General features: G+C 47.2%; 1 protein-coding gene across 2 annotated transcripts in view; it reads left to right on the top strand.

Annotated features, from left to right (window-relative positions):
• Positions 1 to 21,388, top strand: part of LOC141235431 (resistin-like) — a 74,019-nt gene extending 52,631 nt beyond the window's left edge. The window contains exon 4 of one of the 2 annotated variants that reach the window (XM_073668113.1): positions 21,036 to 21,388. In XM_073668113.1, the coding sequence (XP_073524214.1) occupies positions 21,036 to 21,169 (134 nt within the window). In that variant the 3' untranslated portion in view covers positions 21,170 to 21,388. The remainder of the gene's footprint in view (positions 1 to 21,035) is intronic. The other variant, XM_073668112.1, reaches the window with a different exon arrangement.
• The last annotated feature ends 358 nt before the right edge of the window (positions 21,389 to 21,746 follow it).

Below are 21,746 nucleotides of genomic sequence, written 5' to 3'. Positions count from 1 at the left end.
ACAACAGGAAACTCCTCAGTGACATCACACAGAGCTAGACATGAGCAACAGGGAACTCCTCAGTAACATCACACAGAGCTAGACGTAAACAACAGGAAACTTCCTAGTGACATCACGCAGAGGTAGACATGAGCACAAGGGAACTCCTCAGTGACATCACACAAAGGTAGACATGAGCAAGAGGAAACTTCTCAGTGACATCACACAGAGGTAGACATGAGCACAAGGGAACTCCTCAGTGACATCACACAGAGGTAGACATGAGCAAGAGAAAACTCCTCAGTGACATCACAAAGAGGTAGACATGAGCAACAGAAAACTCCTCAGTGACATCACACACAGAGGTAGACATGAGCAGCAGGAAACTCCCCATTGACATCACACAAAGCTATACATGAGCACAAGGAAACTCCTCAGTGACATCATACAAAGAGCTAGACATAAGCAAAAGGAAACTCCTCAGTGACATCACACAGAGCTAGACATGAGCAGCAAGAAATTCCCCAGTGACATCACACAGAGGTAGACATGAGCAACAGGAAACTCCCCAGTGACATCACATACAGGTAGACATGAGCAAGAGGAAACTCCTCTGTGACATCACACAGAGGTAGACATGAGCACAAGGGAACTCCTCAGTGACATCACACAGAGCTAGACATGAGCAACAGGAAACTCCTCAGTGATATCACACAGAGCTAGACATGAGCACAAGGGAACTCCTCAGTGACATCACACAGAGCTAGACATGAGCAACAGGAAACTCCTCAGTGATATCACACAGAGCTAGACATGAGCACAAGGGAACTCCCCAGTGACATCACACAGAGCTAGACATGAGGAACAGGAAACTCCTCAGTGACATCACACAGAGGTAGACATGAGCACAAGGGAACTCCTCAGTGACATCACACAAAGGTAGACATGAGCAAGAGGAAACTCCTCAGTGACATCACACAGAGGTAGACATGAGCAACAGGAAACTCCTCAGTGACCTCACAGACAGAGCTAGACATGAGCACAAGGGAACTCCCCAGTGACATCACACAGATCTAGACATGAGGAACAGGAAACTCCTCAGTGACATCACACAGAGGTAGACATAAGCCACATGAAATTCCTCAGTGACATCATGGACAGAGGTAGACATGAGCAACAGGAATCTCCTTAGTGACATCACACTGAGCTAGACATGAACAACAGGAAACTCCTCAGTGACATCACGCAGAGCTAGACATGAGCAACATGAAACTCTCTAGTGACATCACGCAGAGGTAGACATGAGCAAGAGGAAACGCCTTAGTGACCTCACATAGAGCTAGACATGAGCAACAGGAAACTCCTCAGTGACATCACACAGAGCTAGACATGAGCAACAGGAAACTCCCTAGTGACATCACACAGAGCTTGACATGAGCAACAGGAAAATCCTCAGTGACATCACACAGAGCTAGACATGAGCAATAGGAAACTCCTCAGTGACATCACACAGAGCTAGACATGAACAACAGGAAACTCCTCAGTGACATCACACAGAGCTAGACATGAGCAACAGGAAACTCCTCAGTAACATCACACAGAGCTAGACGTAAACAACAGGAAACTTCCTAGTGACATCACGCAGAGGTAGACATGAGCACAAGGGAACTCCTCAGTGACATCACACAAAGGTAGACATGAGCAAGAGGAAACTTCTCAGTGACATCACACAGAGGTAGACATGAGCACAAGGGAACTCCTCAGTGACATCACACAGAGGTAGACATGAGCAAGAGAAAACTCCTCAGTGACATCACAAAGAGGTAGACATGAGCAACAGGAAACTCCTCAGTGACATCACACACAGAGGTAGACATGAGCAACAGGAAACTCCCCATTGACATCACACAAAGCTATACATGAGCACAAGGAAACTCCTCAGTGACATCATACAAAGAGCTAGACATAAGCAAAAGGAAACTCCTCAGTGACATCACACAGAGCTAGACATGAGCAGCAAGAAATTCCCCAGTGACATCACACAGAGGTAGACATGAGCAACAGGAAACTCCCCAGTGACATCACATACAGGTAGACATGAGCAAGAGGAAACTCCTCTGTGACATCACACAGAGGTAGACATGAGCACAAGGGAACTCCTCAGTGACATCACACAGAGCTAGACATGAGCAACAGGAAACTCCTCAGTGATATCACACAGAGCTAGACATGAGCACAAGGGAACTCCTCAGTGACATCACACAGAGCTATACATGAGCAAGAGGAAACTCCTCAGTGACATCACACAGAGGTAGACATGAGCAAGAGGAAACCCCTCAGTGACATCACACAGAGGTAGACATGAGCAAGAGGAATCTCCTCAGTGACATCACACACAGAGGTAGACATGAGCAACAGGAATCTCCTCAGTGACATCACACAGAGGTAGACATGAGCAACATGAAACTCTCTAGTGACATCACGCAGAGGTAGACATGAGCAAGAGGAAACTCCTCAGTGACATCACACAGAGCTAGACATGAGCAACAGGAAACTCCTCAGTGACATCACACAGAGCTAGACATGAGCAACAGGAAACTCCCTAGTGACATCACACAGAGCTTGACATGAGCAACATGAAAATCCTCAGCGACATCACACAGAGGTAGACATAAGCCACATGAAACTCCTCAGTGACATCATGGACAGAGGTAGACATGAGCAACAGGAATCTCCTCAGTGACATCACACAGAGGTAGACATGAGCAACAGGAATCTTCTCAGTGACATAACACAGAGCTAGACGTAAGCAACAGGAAACTCCCTAGTGACATCACACTGAGCTAGACATGAACAACAGGAAACTCCTCAGTGACATCACACAGAGCTAGACATGAGCAACAGGGAACTCCTCAGTAACATCACACAGAGCTAGACGTAAACAACAGGAAACTCCCTAGTGACATCACGCAGAGGTATACATTAGCAAGAGGAATCTCCTCAGTGACCTCACACAGAGCTAGACATGAGCATCAGGAAACTCCTCAGTGACATCACACAGAGGTAGACATGAGCAAAAGGAAACTCCTCAGTGACATCACACAGAGCTAGACATGAGCAACAGGAACTCCTCAGTGACATCACACAGAGGTAGACATGTGCAACAGGAAACTCCTCAGTGACAACACAAAGGTAGACATAAGCAACAGGAAACTTCTCAGTGACCTCACAGACAGAGATAGACATGAGCACAAGGGAACTCCCCAGTGACATCACACAGAGCTAGACATGAGGAACAGGAAACTCCTCAGTGACATCACACAGAGCTAGACATGAGCACAAGGGAACTCCTCAGTGACATCACACAAAGGTAGACATGAGCAAGAGGAAACTCCTCAGTGACATCACACAGAGGTAGACATGAGCAACAGGAAACTCCTCAGTGACAACACAGAGGTAGACATGAGCAACAGGAAACTCCTCAGTGACCTCACAGACAGAGCTAGACATGAGCACAAGGGAACTCCCCAGTGACATCACACAGAGCTAGACATGAGGAACAGGAAACTCCTCAGTGACATCACACAGAGATAGACATGAGCACAAGGGAACTCCTCAGTGACATCACACAGAGGTAGACATGAGCAAGAGAAAACTCCTCAGTGACATCACACAGAGGTAGAAATGAGCAACAGGAAACTCCTCAGTGACATCACACACAGAGGTAGACATGAGCAACAGGAAACTCCCCAGTATCATCACACAGAGGTAGACATGAGCACAAGGGAACTCCTCAGTGACATCACACAAAGCTAGACATGAGCAAGAGGAAACTCCTCAGTGACATCACACAGAGGTAGACATGAGCACAAGGGAACTCCTCTGTGACATCACACAGAGGTAGACATGAGCATGAGAAAACTCCTCAGTGATATCACACAGAGGTAGAAATGAGCAACAGGAAACTCCTCAGTGACATCACACACAGAGGTAGACATGAGCAACAGGAAACTCCCCATTGACATCACACAAAGCTATACATGAGCACAAGGAAACTCCTCAGTGACATCATACAAAGAGCTAGACATAAGCACAAGGAAACTCCTCAGTGACATCACACAGAGCTAGACATGAGCAGCAAGAAATTCCCCAGTGACCTCACACACAGAGGTAGACATGAGCAAGAGGAAACTCCTCAGTGACATCACACAGAGGTAGATATGAGCACAAGGGAACTCCTTAGTGACATCACACAGAGGTAGACATGAGCAAGAGGAAACTCCTCAGTGACATCACACACAGGTAGACATGAGCAACAGGAAATTCCTCAGTGACATCACACAGAGGTAGACATGAGCAACAGGAAACTCCCCAGTGACATCACACACAGGTAGACATGAGCAAGAGGAAACTCCTCAGTGACATCACACAGAGGTAGACATGAGCACAAGGGAACTCCTCAGTGACATCACACAGAGCTAGACATGAGCAACAGGAAACTCCTCAGTGACATCACACAGAGCTATACATGAGCACAAGGAAACTACTCAGTGACATCATAGACAGAGCTAGACATGAGCACAAGGAAACTCCTAAGTGACATCACACAGAGCTAGACATGAGCACAAGGGAACTCCTCAGTGACATCACACAGAGCTATACATGAGCAAGCGGAAACTCCTCAGTGACATCACACAGAGGTAGACATGAGCAACAGGAAACTCCTCAGTGACATCACACACAGAGTTAGACATGAGCAAGAGGAAACCCCTCAGTGACATCACACAGAGGTAGACATGAGCAAGAGGAATCTCCTCAGTGACATCACACACAGAGGTAGACATGAGCAACAGGAAACTCCTCAGTGACATCACACAGAGGTAGACATGAGCAGCAGGAATTTACTCAGTGACATCACACAGAGCTAGAAGTATGCAACTGGAAATTCCTCAGTGACATCACGCAGAGGTAGACATGAGCAACATGAAACTCTCTAGTGACATCACGCAGAGGTAGACATGAGCAAGAGGAAACCAGTCAGTGACATCACACAGAGCTAGACATGAGAAACAGGAAACTCCCTAGTGACATCACACAGAGCTTGACATGAGCAACAGGAAAATCATCAGTGACATCACACAGAGCTAGACATGAACAACAGGAAACTCCTCAGTGACATCACACAGAGCTAGACATGCGCAACAGGGAACTCCTCAGTAACATCACACAGAGCTAGACGTAAACAACAGGAAACTCCCTAGTGACATCACGCAGAGGTAGACATGAGCAACAGAAAACTCCCTAGTGATATCACGCAGAGGTAGACATGAGCAAGAGGAATCTCCTCAGTGACCTCACACAGAGATAGACATGAGCATCAGGAAACTCCTCAGTGACATCACACAGAGTTAGACATGAGCAGCAGGAAACTCCTCAGTGACCTCACACAGAGCTAGACATGAGCATCAGAAAACTCCTCAGTGACATCACACGGAGGTAGACATGAGCAGGAGGAAACTCCTCAGTGACATCACACAGAGCTAGACATGAGCAACAGGAACTCCTCAGTGACATCACACAGAGGTAGACATGAGCAGCAGGAAACTCCTCAGTGACATCACACAGAGCTAGACTTGAGCAACAGGAAACTCCTCAGTGACATCACACAGAGCTAGACTTGAGCAACAGGAAACTCCTCAGTGACATCACACACAGAACTAGACATGAGCAATAGGAAACTCCTCAGTGACATCACACACAGAGCTAGACATGAGCAACAGGGAACTCCTCAGTAATTTCACAGCCCGAGATAGACATGAGCAACAGGAAACTCCCCTGTGACCTCACAGACAGAGCTAGACATGAGCAACAGGAAACTCCCCAGTGACCTCACAGATAGAGCTAGACATGAGCACAAGGGAACTCCTCAGTGAACTCACAGAGAGAGCTAGACATTAGCAACAGGAAACTCCCCAGAGACCTCACAGACAGAGCTAGACATGAGCACAAGGAAACTCGCAAGAGACCTCAAAGACAGTGCTAAACATGAGCACAAGTGAACACCCCAGTGACCTCACAGACAGAGGTAGACATGAGCACAAGGGAACTCCTCAGTGATCTCACAGAGAGAGCTAGACAATAGCAACAGGAAACTCCCCAGAGACCTCACAGACAGAGCTAGACATGAGCACAAAGAAACTCCCCAGAGACCTCAAAGACAGAGCTAGACATGAGCAACAGGAAACTCCTCAGTGACATCACAAACAGAACTAGACATGAGCACAAGGGAACTCCTCAGTGACATCACAGAGAGAGCTAGACATGAGCAACAGGAAACTCCCCAGAGACCTCACAGACAGACCTAGACATGAGCACAAGGAAACTCCCCAGAGACCTCAAAGACAGTGCTAGACATGAGCACAAGTGAACTCTCCAGTGACTTCACAGACAGAGCTAGACATGAGCACAAGTGTACTCCTCAGTGACCTCACAGAGAGAGCTAGACATGAGCAACAGGAAACTCCCCAGTGACCTCATAGACAAAGCTAGACATGAGCAACAGAAAACTCCTCAGTGAGATCACAGACAGAGCTAGACATGAGCAGAGGGAAACTCCTCAGTGACATCACACAGATGTAGACATGAGCACAATGGAACTCCTCAGTGACCTCACACACAGAGCTAGACATGAACAACAGGAAACACCTCAGTGAGATCACAGACAGAGCTAGACATGAGCAACAGGAAACTCCTCAGTGAGATCACAGACAGAGGTAGACATGAGCACAAGGGAACTCCTCAGTGACCTCAAAGACAGAGCTAGACATGAGCACAAGTGAACTCCCCAGTGACCTCACAGACAGAGCTAGACATGAGCACAAGGAAACTCCCCAGAGACCTCAAAGACAGTGCTAAACATGAGCACAAGTGAACACCCCAGTGACCTCACAGACAGAGGTAGACATGAGCACAAGGGAACTCCTCTGTGACCTCACAGAGAGTGCTAGACATGAGCAACAGGAAACTCCCCAGAGACCTCACAGACAGAGCTAGACATGAGCACAAGGAAACTCCCCAAAGACATCAAAGACAGAGCTAGACATGAGCAACAGGAAACTCCTCAGTGACATCACAAACAGAACTAGACATGAGCACAAAGGAACTCCTCAGTGACCTCACAGAGAGAGCTAGACATGAGCAACAGGAAACTCCCCAGAGACCTCACAGACAGACCTAGACATGAGCACAAGGAAACTCCCCAGAGACCTCAAAGACAGTGCTAGACATGAGCACAAGTGAACTCCCCAGTGACTTCACAGACAGAGCTAGACATGAGCACAAGGGAACTCCTCAGTGACCTCACAGAGAGAGCTAGACATGAGCAACAGGAAACTCCCCAGTGACCTCACAGACAGAGCTAGACATGAGCACAAGGGAACTCCCCAGAAACCTCACAGACAGAGCTAGACATGAGCAACAGGAAACTCCCCAGTGACCTCACAGACAGAGCTAGACATGAGCACAAGGGAACTGCCCAGAGACCTCACAGAGAGAGCTAGACATGAGCTCAAGGGAACTCCCCAGAGACCTCACAGAGAAAGCTAGACATGAGGACAAGGAAACTCCTCAGTGACCTTACAGAGAGAGCTAGACATGAATACAAGTGAAATCCCCAGTGACCTCACAGACAGAGCTAGACATGAGCAGAAGGAAACTCCTCAGTGGCATCACACAGAGGTAGACATGAGCATAAGGGAACTCCTCAGTGACCTCACAGAGAGAGCTAGACATGAGCAACAGGAAACTCCCCAGAGACCTCACAGACAGACCTAGACATGAGCACAAGGAAAATCCCCAGAGACCTCACAGACAGAGCTAGACATGAACAACAGGGAACACCTCAGTGAGATCACAGACAGAGCTAGACATGAGCAACAGGAAACTCCTCAGTGAGATCACAGACAGAGGTAGACATGAGCACAAGGGAACTCCTCAGTGACCTCAAAGACACAGCTAGACATGAGCACAAGTGAACTCCCCAGTGACCTCACAGACAGAGCTAGACATGAGCACAAGTGAACTCCCCAGTGACCTCACAGACAGAGCTAGACATGAGCAACAGGGAACTCCCCAGTGACCTCACCGACAGAGCTAGATATGAGGAAAAGGAAACTCCTCAGTGACATCACTCAGAGCAAGACATGAGCACAAGGGAACTTCTCAGTGACATCACTCAGGGGTAGACATGAGCAGAAGGAAACTCCTCAATGACATCACACAGAGGTAGACATGAGCAAGAGGAAACTCCTCAGTGACATCACACAGAGCTAGACATGAGCAACAGGAAACTCCTCAGTGACATCACACAAAGCTATACATGAGCACAAGGAAACTCCTCAGTGACATCATAGACAGAGCTAGACATGAGCACAAGGAAACTCCTCAGTGACATCACACAGATCTAGACATGAGCAGCAAGAAATTCCCCAGTGACATCACACACAGAGGTAGACACGAGCAAGAGGAAACTCCTCTGTGACATCACACAGAGGTAGACATGAGCACAAGGGAACTCCTCAGTGACATCACACAGAGGTAGACATGAGCAAGAGGAAACTCCTCAGTGACATCACACAGAGGTAGACATGAGCAACAGGAAACTCCTCAGTGACAACACACAGAGGTAGACATGAGCAACAGGAAACTCCCCAGTGACATCACACACAGAGGTAGACATGAGCAAGAGGAAACTCCTCAGTGACATCACAGAGAGGTAGACATGAGCAAGAGGAAACTCCCCAGTGACATCACACACAGAGGTAGACATGAGCACAAGGGAACTCCTCAGTGACATCACACAGAGCTAGACATGAGCACAAGGAAACTCCTCAGTGAAATCACACAGAGCTAGACATGAGCAACAGGAAATTCCTCAGTGACATCACAGACAGAGCAAGACATGAGCACAAGGGAACTCCTCAGTGACATCACTCAGAGGTAGACATGAGCAGAAGGAAACTCCTCAGTGACATCACACAGAACTAGACATGAGCAGCAGGAAATTCCTCAGTGACATCACACACAGAGGTAGACATGAGCAAGAGGAAACTCCTCAGTGATATCACACAGAGGTAGACATGAGCAACAGGAACCTCCTTAGTGACAACACACAGAGGTAGCTATGAGCAAGAGGAAACTCCTCAGTGACATCACACAGAGCTAGACATGAGCAACAGGAAACTCCCCAGTGACATCACACAAAGCTGTACATGAGCACAAGGAAACTCCTCAGTGACATCATAGACAGAGCTAGACATGAGCACAAGGAAACTCCTCAGTGACATCACACAGAGCTAGACATGAGCAGCAAGAAATTCCCCAATGACATCACACACAGAGGTAGACATGAGCAACAGGAAACTCCTCTGTGACATCACACAGAGCTAGACATGAGCAACAGGAAATTCCTCAGTGACATCACACAGAGCTAGACAAGGGAACTCCTCACTGACATCACACAGAGGTAGACATGAGCAAGAGGAAACTCCTCAGTGACATCACACAGAGGTAGACATGAGCAACAGGAAACTCCTCAGTGACATCACACAGAGGTAGACATGAGCAACAGGAAACTCCCCAGTGACATCACACAAAGCTATACATGAGCACAAGGAAACTCCTTTGTGACATCACACAGAGGTAGACATGAGCAACAGGAAACTCCTCAGTGACATCACACAGAGGTAGACTGTTAGAACCTTGCTCTTAGGTTTTTTCTATTGCTGGTCACATGACCTTGTTGGCCTATTTAGTCCTGCTCCGCCCTTCTGGCTTTGCTGGACTTCATTGTATTACTACTCTTTAGCTAACCGGTGCTCAGTATCTAACTCTGTTAGTTTGCTTGGTCTTCGGACCTCTGTGTTCTATATTTATTATTTGTTCGTCTGTCTGCTACTATTTCTGTTAGGAGGTGTCCATTTTGCTCCCAGTCCCTAGTACTTGTAGGGATTCCTTCCCCACATCTATAGGTCTCCGTACAGACTAGCTGAGGACTTTAGCAGGTCTGATCGCAGGATCAGGTCCCCTGTTACATCGTAGGGATCAAGCTGAGTTCTATCGTAGGGACAGATCTCCTCTCTTTCCTTAGCTCTGGTAGCAGAACATAACAGTAAGTCCAGCCCGCAAATTCTCTAAGGAAAGATTTTTCTGTTCCATCATGGTGTCGGTTCAGGATTTGGCTAAACGCCTGCAGGGACTCTCTCTGGAGGTGGCCGAGCTCCATCAGCACGTGAGTAACTGTTCTGGAGCACATTTCTTGGAGCCTAAGGTACGTTTGCCTGATTTATTTTTTGGTGAACACCAAGAATTTTTTTCATTTAAAAATGCTTGCTTATTGTATTTTCGTTTGAGACCCAGGTCCTCTGGGGATGAATCCCAGCGCGTAGGGTTCATAATGTCACTTTTGCGCAAAGAACCTCAGGAGTGGGCCTTTTCTTTGCTACCTAGTGATACATGCCTTAGATCAGTGGATAGTTTTTTTTCTGTTTTGGGGCTATTATATGATGATCCTGACCGTGTCTCATCTGCTGAGACTGAGTTGAGACATTTGAGACAGGGATCAGGTAATGTGGAAAAATATTGTACTCATTTCCGTCGGTGGTCTACTCAAATAGGGTGGAACGATTCTGCTCTGAAGAGTCTGTTTCTGGCAGGGCTTAGTGAAAGGGTTAAAGACCTGCTAATTGCTTATCCCACACCTGAAGATTTGCAACAGGCTATGCAATTAGCTATACGGGTGGATAGGAGACTGCGTGCAAGGGTTAATGAGAGCAAATCCTCTGCTATGTCAGTTTCTGGTTATGATAATGTGTGTACTAACAGTGGTGAACCGATGGAGATTGGAGCGATGGCACCTCGCTCTCAAGAAAAAGACCGCAGATTTTCTGAAGGTTTGTGTTTCTATTGCGGAAATTCTGGTCATTTCATTAAAAGCTGTGTGCTTCGTATGAAGAAAGAAAAAAAAATGGTCAGTCATGCCCGTATTGCCTGTTTAAATTCCAAGGGTGTATTTTTAGCTGCTTCCACTATTGCTCAGGAAAAATTCATGGAATTTCGGGTGTTTGTCGATTGTGGGTCTACTCTGAATGTAATTGATGGGGGATTCTTGGAAAAACTCAATTTAAAACCCGAACCTTTGTCATCCCCCATTGCTGTGGTTTCTGTGGATGGCTCCCCTTTGAAGAATGTTACTCTCAAGGTCTGTGAATTTCCCCTCACTATTAATGGTGTTCACCATGAGAAATTGGATTTGGTAGTTTTGAATAACTTGCCTTCTCCGGTGGTGTTGGGATTGCCCTGGTTTGTGCTGGATTGGTCTACCAATGAAATTAAATCCTGGAGCCATAAATGTTATGACAAGTGTTGTAACGGGCGTATTGCAGCTGTGGATAGGGGGGAATTGCCTGTTCCTATTCAGGATTTTTGGAGAGTTTTTTCTGAGAAGGAATCGCAGGTTTTGCCTCCCCATAGAGACTATGATTGTACTATTGAATTTGTCCCTGGAGCGACTCTTCCTAAGAGTCGTTTATTTAATCTTACTATTCCTGAGAGAAAGGCTTTGGAGGAATACATACAGACAAGTTTGGCCGCCGGTCACATTAGGCCCTCTAAGTCTCCTGTGGCGGTTGGATTTTTTTTTGTAAAAAAAAAGGACGGCGGTTTACGTCCTTGTCTGGATTTTCGTGAGATTAACAAAATTACTGTACGCAATTCTTACCCACTGCCATTGATTCCTGATCTGTTTAACCAGTTAGTGGGGGCCAAGTGGTTCTCTAAAATTGATCTCCGGGGGGCATACAATCTGTTGCGCATGAAGGAGGGTGACGAATGGAAGACTGCTTTTAACACTCCTGTGGGTCATTTTGAGAATTTGGTTATGCCTTTTGGTCTTACTAATGCTCCTGCATTTTTTCAGAATCTTATTAATGACATCCTTAGACCTTTGATCGGCAAAAATGTGGTTGTGTATTTGGATGACATTTTGATTTATTCCCCGGATCTGGAGTCTCATTGGCGGAGCATACGTGAGGTATTACAGTTATTAATTGACAATTCGCTTTTTGCTAAGCTGGAGAAATGTGAGTTCGCTGTACAGAGAATTAGTTTTTTGGGCTACATTATCTCCAGCGAAGGTTTTGAGATGGACCCGGTGAAAGTTCAAGCTGTGCAGGAATGGCCTAGGCCTATTGGTTTGAAGTCGATACAGAGGTTTTTGGGTTTCGCCAATTATTATAGAAAATTCATTAAAAATTTTTCTATTATTGTCAAACCTCTGACTGATCTCACCAGGAAAGGTGCTGATGCGGTTCAGTGGACTTCTGAGGCCATTGAAGCTTTTGTGTATCTCAAGGAGAGGTTCACCTCTGCTCCCATCCTTATGCAGCCTGATGTGACTAAGCCGTTTTTGGTTGAGGTTGATACTTCCTCTGTGGGGGTTGGCGCAGTATTGTCTCAGGATAACGGGGATGGAGTACATCCCTGTGCCTTTTTTTCAAAAAAATTTTCGGAGACTGAACTGAATTACGATATTGGTAATCGGGAATTATTGGCTATTAAACTCGCATTTGAACACTGGCGCCACCTCTTGGAAGGTGCTGAATTTCCCGTTCAGGTTTTTACGGATCATAAAAATCTGATATATCTTGATGCTGCCAAGCGCCTGAATGCCCGTCAGGCTAGGTGGGCACTGTTTTTCTCGCGGTTTAATTTTTCCGTTACTTACATCCCAGGTACTAAGAATGTTAAGGCGGATGCCTTGTCTCGCAGTTTTTCTCCCATGGTCGGTGCTGAGAAAGAGGAGAACATTTTACAAGAAGGTGTTGTGATAGCTGCTTTGGACTCCGTTTTGGAAGATGAGATTCTTAAAGCACAGGAGAATGCCCCATCTAACACTCCCCATGGGAGGTTGTTTGTGCCTGGGACCTTTAGGAGAGATTTGTTTGTTGAGTGTCACGAATCTCGGTTGGCAGGTCATCCCGGAATCTCTGAGACCAAGAGACTGGTGAGTCGCAGTTTTTGGTGGCCTGGATGGCAGAAGGAAGTCATTAAGTGGGTGCGTCAATGTACTATATGTGCTAGATCTAAGTCCTCACATACTCCTGCTGCGGGGTTGCTTTGCCCTCTGGAGGTTCCCAGTGCTCCTTGGACACATTTGGCTATGGACTTTATAACTGACCTTCCCCCCTCTGAGGGTTTTACTGTCATCTGGGTGGTCGTGGACCGTTTTAGCAAGATGTGTCACTTGGTTCCCTTCGTCAAACTGCCCTGCGCTAAGACTCTCGCTAAGGCCTTTGTCAAGGAAATTGTCAGACTTCATGGCGTTCCTACTGACATTGTTTCTGATAGGGGACCTCAGTTCGTGGCTCGTTTTTGGCGCGCCTTTTGTGACAGGTTGGGAGTTCATTTGTCGTTCTCATCCGGATATCATCCTGAATCTAATGGCCAGACAGAAAGGAAAAACCAGGATGTTGAGCAGTTCTTGCGTTGTTTTGTGGCAGACAATCAAGAGGGGTGGTCTGAGTTTCTGCCACTTGCTGAATTTGCTTTGAACAATCATACATCTTCTTCTGCTGGTTGTTCGCCTTTTTTTTGTTGTTCTGGGAGACATCCGTCGTTTGGGTCGTTCTCCAAGTTGGTATCTGCCGTGCCTGAGGAGGAGAATTTTTCCGGTGATTTGGAGAGAGTTTGGACGGATGTGCGTGGTAATCTTCAGGAGGCTAACAGAAAATCTAAAGACTACTTTGATAGGAAACGACAGGAGGTTTTGTTCGCTGTTGGTGACATGGTTTGGTTGTCCTCTAGGAATCTGCGGTTGAGGATTCCTTCTAAGAAATTGGGTCCCAAGTTTGTAGGGCCCTTTAAGGTGCTTCAGGTTGTCAACCAATCTGCTGTTAGGTTGGAGGTTCCTGCCTCCTGGAGAATTAATCCGGTGTTTCATGTCTCTCTGTTGAAAAAAGCTGTTGTGTCGGATTGTGACGCCTCTGCCTCTGTTCCTCCGGTGGTGGAGGACGGGGAATATGAAATTTCTCGCATCCTTAATTCTAGACGGTATAGAGGTAGTTTGCAGTATCTCGTGGCCTGGAAAGGTTTCGGACCCGAGGATAACTCATGGGTGAGGTCGGATGATGTTTCCGCGTCCAGACTTATCAGAGCGTTTCACAGGAGATTTCCTGATAAGCCTGGTCCTAGGGGATCCGGAGGATCCTCTTAGAAGGGGGGGTACTGTTAGAACCTTGCTCTTAGGTTTTTTCTATTGCTGGTCACATGACCTTGTTGGCCTATTTAGTCCTGCTCCGCCCTTCTGGCTTTGCTGGACTTCATTGTATTACTACTCTTTAGCTAGCCGGTGCTCAGTATCTAACTCTGTTAGTTTGCTTGGTCTTCGGACCTCTGTGTTCTATATTTATTATTTGTTCGTCTGTCTGCTACTATTTCTGTTAGGAGGTGTCCATTTTGCTCTCAGTCCCTAGTACTTGTAGGGATTCCTTCCCCACATCTATAGGTCTCCGTACAGACTAGCTGAGGACTTTAGCAGGTCTGATCGCAGGATCAGGTCCCCTGTTACATCGTAGGGATCAAGCTGAGTTCTATCGTAGGGACAGATCTCCTCTCTTTCCTTAGCTCTGGTAGCAGAACATAACATAGACATGAGCAACAGGAAACTCCCCAGTGACATCACACAGAGGTAGACATGAGCAACAGGAAACTCCTCAGTGACATCACACAGAGGTAGACATGAGCAACAGGAAACTCCCCAGTGACAACACACACAGAGGTAGACATGAGCAAGAGGAAACCCCTCAGTGACATCACACAGAGGTAGACATGAGCAAGAGGAATCTCCTCAGTGACATCACACAGAGCTAGACATGAGCAACAGGAATCTCCTCAGTGACATCACACAGAGAGCTAGACATGAGCAACAGGAAACTCCTCAGTGACATCAAACAGAGGTAGACATGAACAACAGGAAACTCCCCAGTGACATCACACAGAGCTAGACATGAGCAACAGGAAACTCCTCAGTGACATCACACAGAGCTAGACATGAGCAACAGGAAACTCCTCAGTGACAACACACAGAGGTAGACATGAGCAACAGGAAACTCCCCAGTGACATCACGCAGAGGTAGACATGAGCAACAGGAATCTCCTCAGTGACATCACACAGAGCTAGACATGAGCAACAGGAAACTCCCTAGTGACATCACACAGAGCTTGACATGAGCAACAGGAAAATCCCCAGTGACATCACACAGAGCTAGACATGAGCAACAGGAAACTCCTCAGTGACATCCCACAGAGCTAGACATGAACAACAGGGAACTCCTCAGTGACATCACACAGAGCTAGACGTAAACAACAGGAAACTCCCTAGTGACATCACGCAGAGGTAGACATGAGCAACAGGAAACTCCCTAGTGACATCATGCAGAGGTAGACATGAGCAAGAGGAATCTCCTCAGTGACCTCACACAGAGCTAGACATGAGCATCAGAAAACTCCTCAGTGACATCACACAGAGGTAGACATGAGCAGGAGGAAACTGCTCAGTGATATCACACAGAGCTAGACATGAGCAACAGGAACTCCTCAGTGACATCACACAGAGGTAGACATGAGCAGCAGGAAACTCCTCAGTGACATCACACAGAGCTAGACTTGAGCAACAGGAAACTCCTCAGTGACATCACACAGAGCTAGACTTGAGCAACAGGAAACTCCTCAGTGACATCACACACAGAGCTAAACATGAGCAATAGGAAACTCCTCAGTGACATCACACACAGAGCTAGACATGAGCAACAGGGAACTCCTCAGTAATCTCACAGCCAGAGATAGACATGAGCAACAGGAAACTCCCCTGTGACCTCACAGACAGAGCTAGACATGAGCAACAGGAAACTCCCCAGTGACCTCACAGACAGAGCTAGACATGAGCACAAGGGAACTCCTCAGTGATCTCACAGAGAGAGCTAGACATTAGCAACAGGAAACTCCCCAGAGACCTCACAGACAGAGCTAGACATGAGCACAAGGAAACTCCCAAGAGACCTCAAAGACAGTGCTAAACATGAGCACAAGTGAACACCCCAGTGACCTCACAGACAGAGGTAGACATGAGCACAAAGGAACTCCCCAGTGACCTCACAGACAGAGCTAGACATGAGCAACAGGAAACTCCCCAGTGACCTCATAGACAAAGCTAGACATGAGCACAAAAAACTCCCCAGAGACCTCAAAGACAGAGCTAGACATGAGCAACAGGAAACTCCTCAGTGACATCACAAACAGAACTAGACACGAGCACAAGGGAACTCCTCAGTGACATCACAGAGAGAGCTAGACATGAGCAACAGGAAACTCCCCAGAGACCTCACAGACAGACCTAGACATGAGCACAAGGAAACTCCCCAGAGACCTCAAAGACAGTGCTATACATGAGCACAAGTGAACTCCCCAGTGACTTCACAGACAGAGCTAGACATGAGCACAAGTGTACTCCTCAGTGACCTCACAGAGAGAGCTAGACATGAGCAACAGGAAACTCCCCAGTGACCTCATAGACAAAGCTAGACATGAGCAACAGGAAACTCCTCAGTGAGATCACAGACAGAGCTAGACATGAGCAGAAGGAAACTCCTCAGTGACATCACACAGATGTAGACATGAGCACAAGGGAACTCCTCAGTGACCTCACACACAGAGCTAGACATGAACAACAGGAAACACCTCAGTGAGATAACAGACAGAGCTAGACATGAGCAACAGGAAACTCCTCAGTGAGATCACAGACAGAGGTAGACATGAGCACAAGGGAACTCCTCAGTGACCTCAAAGACAAAGCTAGACATGAGCACAAGTGAACTCCCCAGTGACCTCACAGACAGAGCTAGACATGAGCACAAGGAAACTCCCCAGAGACCTCAAAGACAGTGCTAAACATGAGCACAAGTGAACACCCCAGTGACCTCACAGACAGAGGTAGACATGAGCACAAGGGAACTCCTCAGTGACCTCACAGAGAGAGCTAGACATGAGCAACAGGAAACTCCCCAGAGACCTCACAGACAGAGCTAGACATGAGCACAAGGAAACTCCCCAAAGACATCAAAGACAGAGCTAGACATGAGCAACAGGAAGCTCCTCAGTGACATCACAAACAGAACTAGACATGAGCACAAGGGAACTCCTCAGTGACCTCACAGAGAGAGCTAGACATGAGCAACAGGAAACTCCCCAGAGACCTCACAGACAGACCTAGACATGAGCACAAGGAAACTCCCAGAGACCTCAAAGACAGTGCTAGACATGAGCACAAGTGAACTCCCCAGTGACCTCACAGACAGAGCTAGACATGAGCACAAGGGAACTCCCCAGAAACCTCACAGACAGAGCTAGACATGAGCAACAGGAAACTCCCCAGTGACCTCACAGACAGAGCTAGACATGAGCACAAGGGAACTGCCCAGAGACCTCACAGAGAGAGCTAGACATGAGCTCAAGGGAACTCCCCAGAGACTTCACAGAGAAAGCTAGACATGAGGACAAGGAAACTCCTCAGTGACCTTACAGAGAGAGCTAGACATGAACCCAAGTGAAATCCCCAGTGACCTCACAGACAGAGCTAGACATGAGCACAAGGAAACTCCCCAGAGACCTCACAGACAGAGCTAGACATGAACAACAGGAAACACCTCAGTGAGATCACAGACAGAGCTAGACATGAGCAACAGGAAACTCCTCAGTGAGATCACAGACAGAGGTAGACATGAGCACAAGGGAACTCCTCAGTGACCTCAAAGACAGAGCTAGACATGAGCACAAGTGAACTCCCCAGTGACCTCACAGACAGAGCTAGACATGAGCACAAGTGAACTCCCCAGTGACCTCACAGACAGAGCTAGACATGAGCAACAGGGAACTCCCCAGTGACCTCACAGACAGAGCTAGATATGAGGAGAAGGAAACTCCTCAGTGACATCACTCAGAGCAAGACATGAGCACAAGGGAACTTCTCAGTGACATCACTCAGAGGTAGACATGAGCAGAAGGAAACTCCTCAATGACATCACACAGAGCTAGACATGAGCAGCTGGAAATTCCCCAGTGACATCACACACAGAGGTAGACATGAGCAAGAGGAAACTCCTCAGTGATATCACACAGAGGTAGACATGAGCAACAGGAAACTCCTCAGTGACATCACACAGAGGTAGACATGAGCAAGAGGAAACTCCTCAGTGACATCACACAGAGCTAGACATGAGCAACAGGAAACTCCTCAGTGACATCACACAAAGCTATACATGAGCACAAGGAAACTCCTCAGTGATATCATAGACAGAGCTAGACATGAGTACAAGGAAACTCCTCAGTGACATCACACAGATCTAGACATGAGCAGCAAGAAATTCCCCAGTGACATCACACACAGAGGTAGACACGAGCAAGAGGAAACTCCTCTGTGACATCACACAGAGGTAGACATGAGCACAAGGGAACTCCTCAGTGACATCACACAGAGGTAGACATGAGCAAGAGGAAACTCCTCAGTGACATCACACAGAGGTAGACATGAGCAACAGGAAACTCCTCAGTGACAACACACAGAGGTAGACATGAGCAACAGGAAACTCCCCAGTGACATCACACAAAGAGGTAGACATGAGCAAGAGGAGACTCCTCAGTGACATCACAGAGAGGTAGACATGAGCAAGAGGAAACTCCCCAGTGACATCACACACAGAGGTAGACATGAGCACAAGGGAACTCCTCAGTGACATCACACAGAGCTAGACATGAGCACAAGGAAACTCCTCAGTGAAATCACACAGAGCTAGACATGAGCAACAGGAAATTCCTCAGTGACATCACAGACAGAGCAAGACATGAGCACAAGGGAACTCCTCAGTGACATCACTCAGAGGTAGACATGAGCAGAAGGAAACTCCTCAGTGACATCACACAGAACTAGACATGAGCAGCAGGAAATTCCTCAGAGACATCACACACAGAGGTAGACATGAGCAAGAGGAAACTCCTCAGTGATATCACACAGAGGTAGACATGAGCAACAGGAACCTCCTCAGTGACAACACACAGAGGTAGCTATGAGCAAGAGGAAACTCCTCAGTGACATCACACAGAGCTAGACATGAGCAACAGGAAACTCCCCAGTGACATCACACAAAGCTGTACATGAGCACAAGGAAACTCCTCAGTGACATCATAGACAGAGCTAGACATGAGCACAAGGAAACTCCTCAGTGACATCACACAGAGCTAGACATGAGCAGCAAGAAATTCCCCAATGACATCACACACAGAGGTAGACATGAACAACAGGAAACTCCTCCGTGACATCACACAGAGCTAGACATGAGCAACAGGAAATTCCTCAGTGACATCACACAGAGCTAGACAAGGGAACTCCTCAGTGACATCACACAGAGGTAGACATGAGCAAGAGGAAACTCCTCAGTGACATCACACAGAGGTAGACATGAGCAACAGGAAACTCCTCAGTGACATCACACAAAGGTAGACATGAGCAACAGGAAACTCCCCAGTGACATCACACAAAGCTATGCATGAGCACAAGGAAACTCCTCTGTGAGATCACACAGAGGTAGACATGAGCAACAGGAAACTCCTCAGTGACATCACACAGAGGTAGACATGAGCAACAGGAAACTCCCCAGTGACATCACACAGAGGTAGACATGAGCAACAGGAAACTCCTCAGTGACATCACACAGAGGTAGACATGAGCAGCAGGAAACTCCCCAGTGACATCACACACAGAGGTAGACATGAGCAAGAGGAAACCCCTCAGTGACATCACACAGAGGTAGACATGAGCAAGAGGAATCTCCTCAGTGACATCACACACAGAGGTAAACATGAGCAACAGGAAACTCCTCAGTGACATCACGCAGAGCTAGACATGAGCAACAGGAATCTCCTCAGTGACATCACACAGAGAGCTAGACATGAGCAACAGGAAACTCCTCAGTGACATCACACTGAGGTAGACATGAACAACAGGAAACTCCCCAGTGACATCACACAGAGCTAGACATGAGCAACAGGAAACTCCTCAGTGACATCACACAGAGCTAGACATGAGCAACAGGAAACTCCTCAGTGACAACACACAGAGGTAGACATGAGCAACAGGAAACTCCCCAGTGACATCACGCAGAGCTGGACATGAGCAACAGGAATCTCCTCAGTGACATCACACAGAGGTAGACATGAGCAACAGGAAACTCCCCAGTGACATCACACACAGAGGTAGACATGAGCAAGAGTTAACTCCTCAGTGACATCACACACAGAGGTAGACATGAGCACAAGGGAACTCCTCAGTGACATCACATGGAGCTAGACATGAGCAACAGGAAACTCCTCAGTGACATCACACAAAGCTATACATGAGCACAAGGAAACTCCTCAGTGACATCATAGACAGAGCTAGACATGAGCACAAGGAAACTCCTCAGTGACATCACACAGAGCTAGACATGAGCACAAGGGAACTCCTCAGTGATATCACACACAGAGGTAGACATGAGCAAGAGGAAACCCCTCAGTGACATCACACAGAGGTAGACATGAGCAAGAGGAATCTCCTCAGTGACATCACACACAGAGGTAGACATGAGCAACAGGAAACTCCTCAGTGACATCACGCAGAGCTAGACATGAGCAACAGGAAACTCCTCAGTGACATCACACAGAGGTAGACATGAACAACAGGAAACTCCCCAGTGACATCACACAGAGGTAGACATGAACAACAGGGAACTCCTCAGTGACATCACACAGAGCTAGACATGAGCAACAGGAAACTCCTCAGTGACATCACACAGAGCTAGACATGAGCAACAGGAAACTCCCAGTTGACCCACAGGCTGGTGGCTCTTCAGTCCACAGATTACTGCCCTGCACATAATGAATTACTCCTATAATACTCTTTCCTTCTCCTGTAGATTTCATCCCTTTCTCTTGCTCCTGCGGGATGGCCTGTGGCTCATGGGACATCAGAAATCAGAACACCTGCCATTGTCAGTGTAGTAACATCGACTGGACATCAGCCCGATGCTGCAAGATAACTTACAGCTAAACGTGTGTCTGTCCGGGATCCAGGCGTCATCCAGCCACGTATCGAGACACGGCTCCTATCAGTATACATTGTGTCTGGTGTCATCAGACCATGGTTATAATCTCATCACATGTAGAAGTGGTGGAGTGCATGTGAGGTCCGTCTACGTGGCGGTATTATGTCTGCCTGTCATTGTGTAGTCATGCTCATGTTGTGAATAAAGAAACGTTATTAGCATTCAATCAGAATTCATTATTTATTCCAGAGAACTTTCCAATAGCGTTCTGTCCAAAAATGTGTGATCTCTGAGGTCTTATAGGGGAGAGTAGGGGAGGAGGAGAGCACACAGACTGTACTATATCAGAGTGTGGAGAGGGAGGAAAGCGTGCAGGTCAGAGTGTGCAGAGAAGGAGAAATCACACAGATTGGTAGGGGAGGAGGGGAGCACACAGACTGTACTGTATTAGTGTAGATGGAAGATATCACTTATGTTACTGTCTGCAAGGAGGGAGGGGAGTTGTATTGCCAAGTTTTTAGCAATAAGGTTCGGATACGGCTTTAAAGAAGGCAACCACTTGTAATATAACGCAATTTTATT

This window comes from Phyllobates terribilis, unplaced genomic scaffold (assembly GCF_046119375.1).
Source record: "Phyllobates terribilis strain yellow unplaced genomic scaffold, ASM4611937v1 Scaffold_664__1_contigs__length_860015, whole genome shotgun sequence".
Classification (NCBI taxonomy): domain Eukaryota; kingdom Metazoa; phylum Chordata; class Amphibia; order Anura; family Dendrobatidae; genus Phyllobates; species Phyllobates terribilis.
Note: the sequence above shows the minus strand (reverse complement) of the source record. Positions and strands in the feature narration are given on the sequence as shown.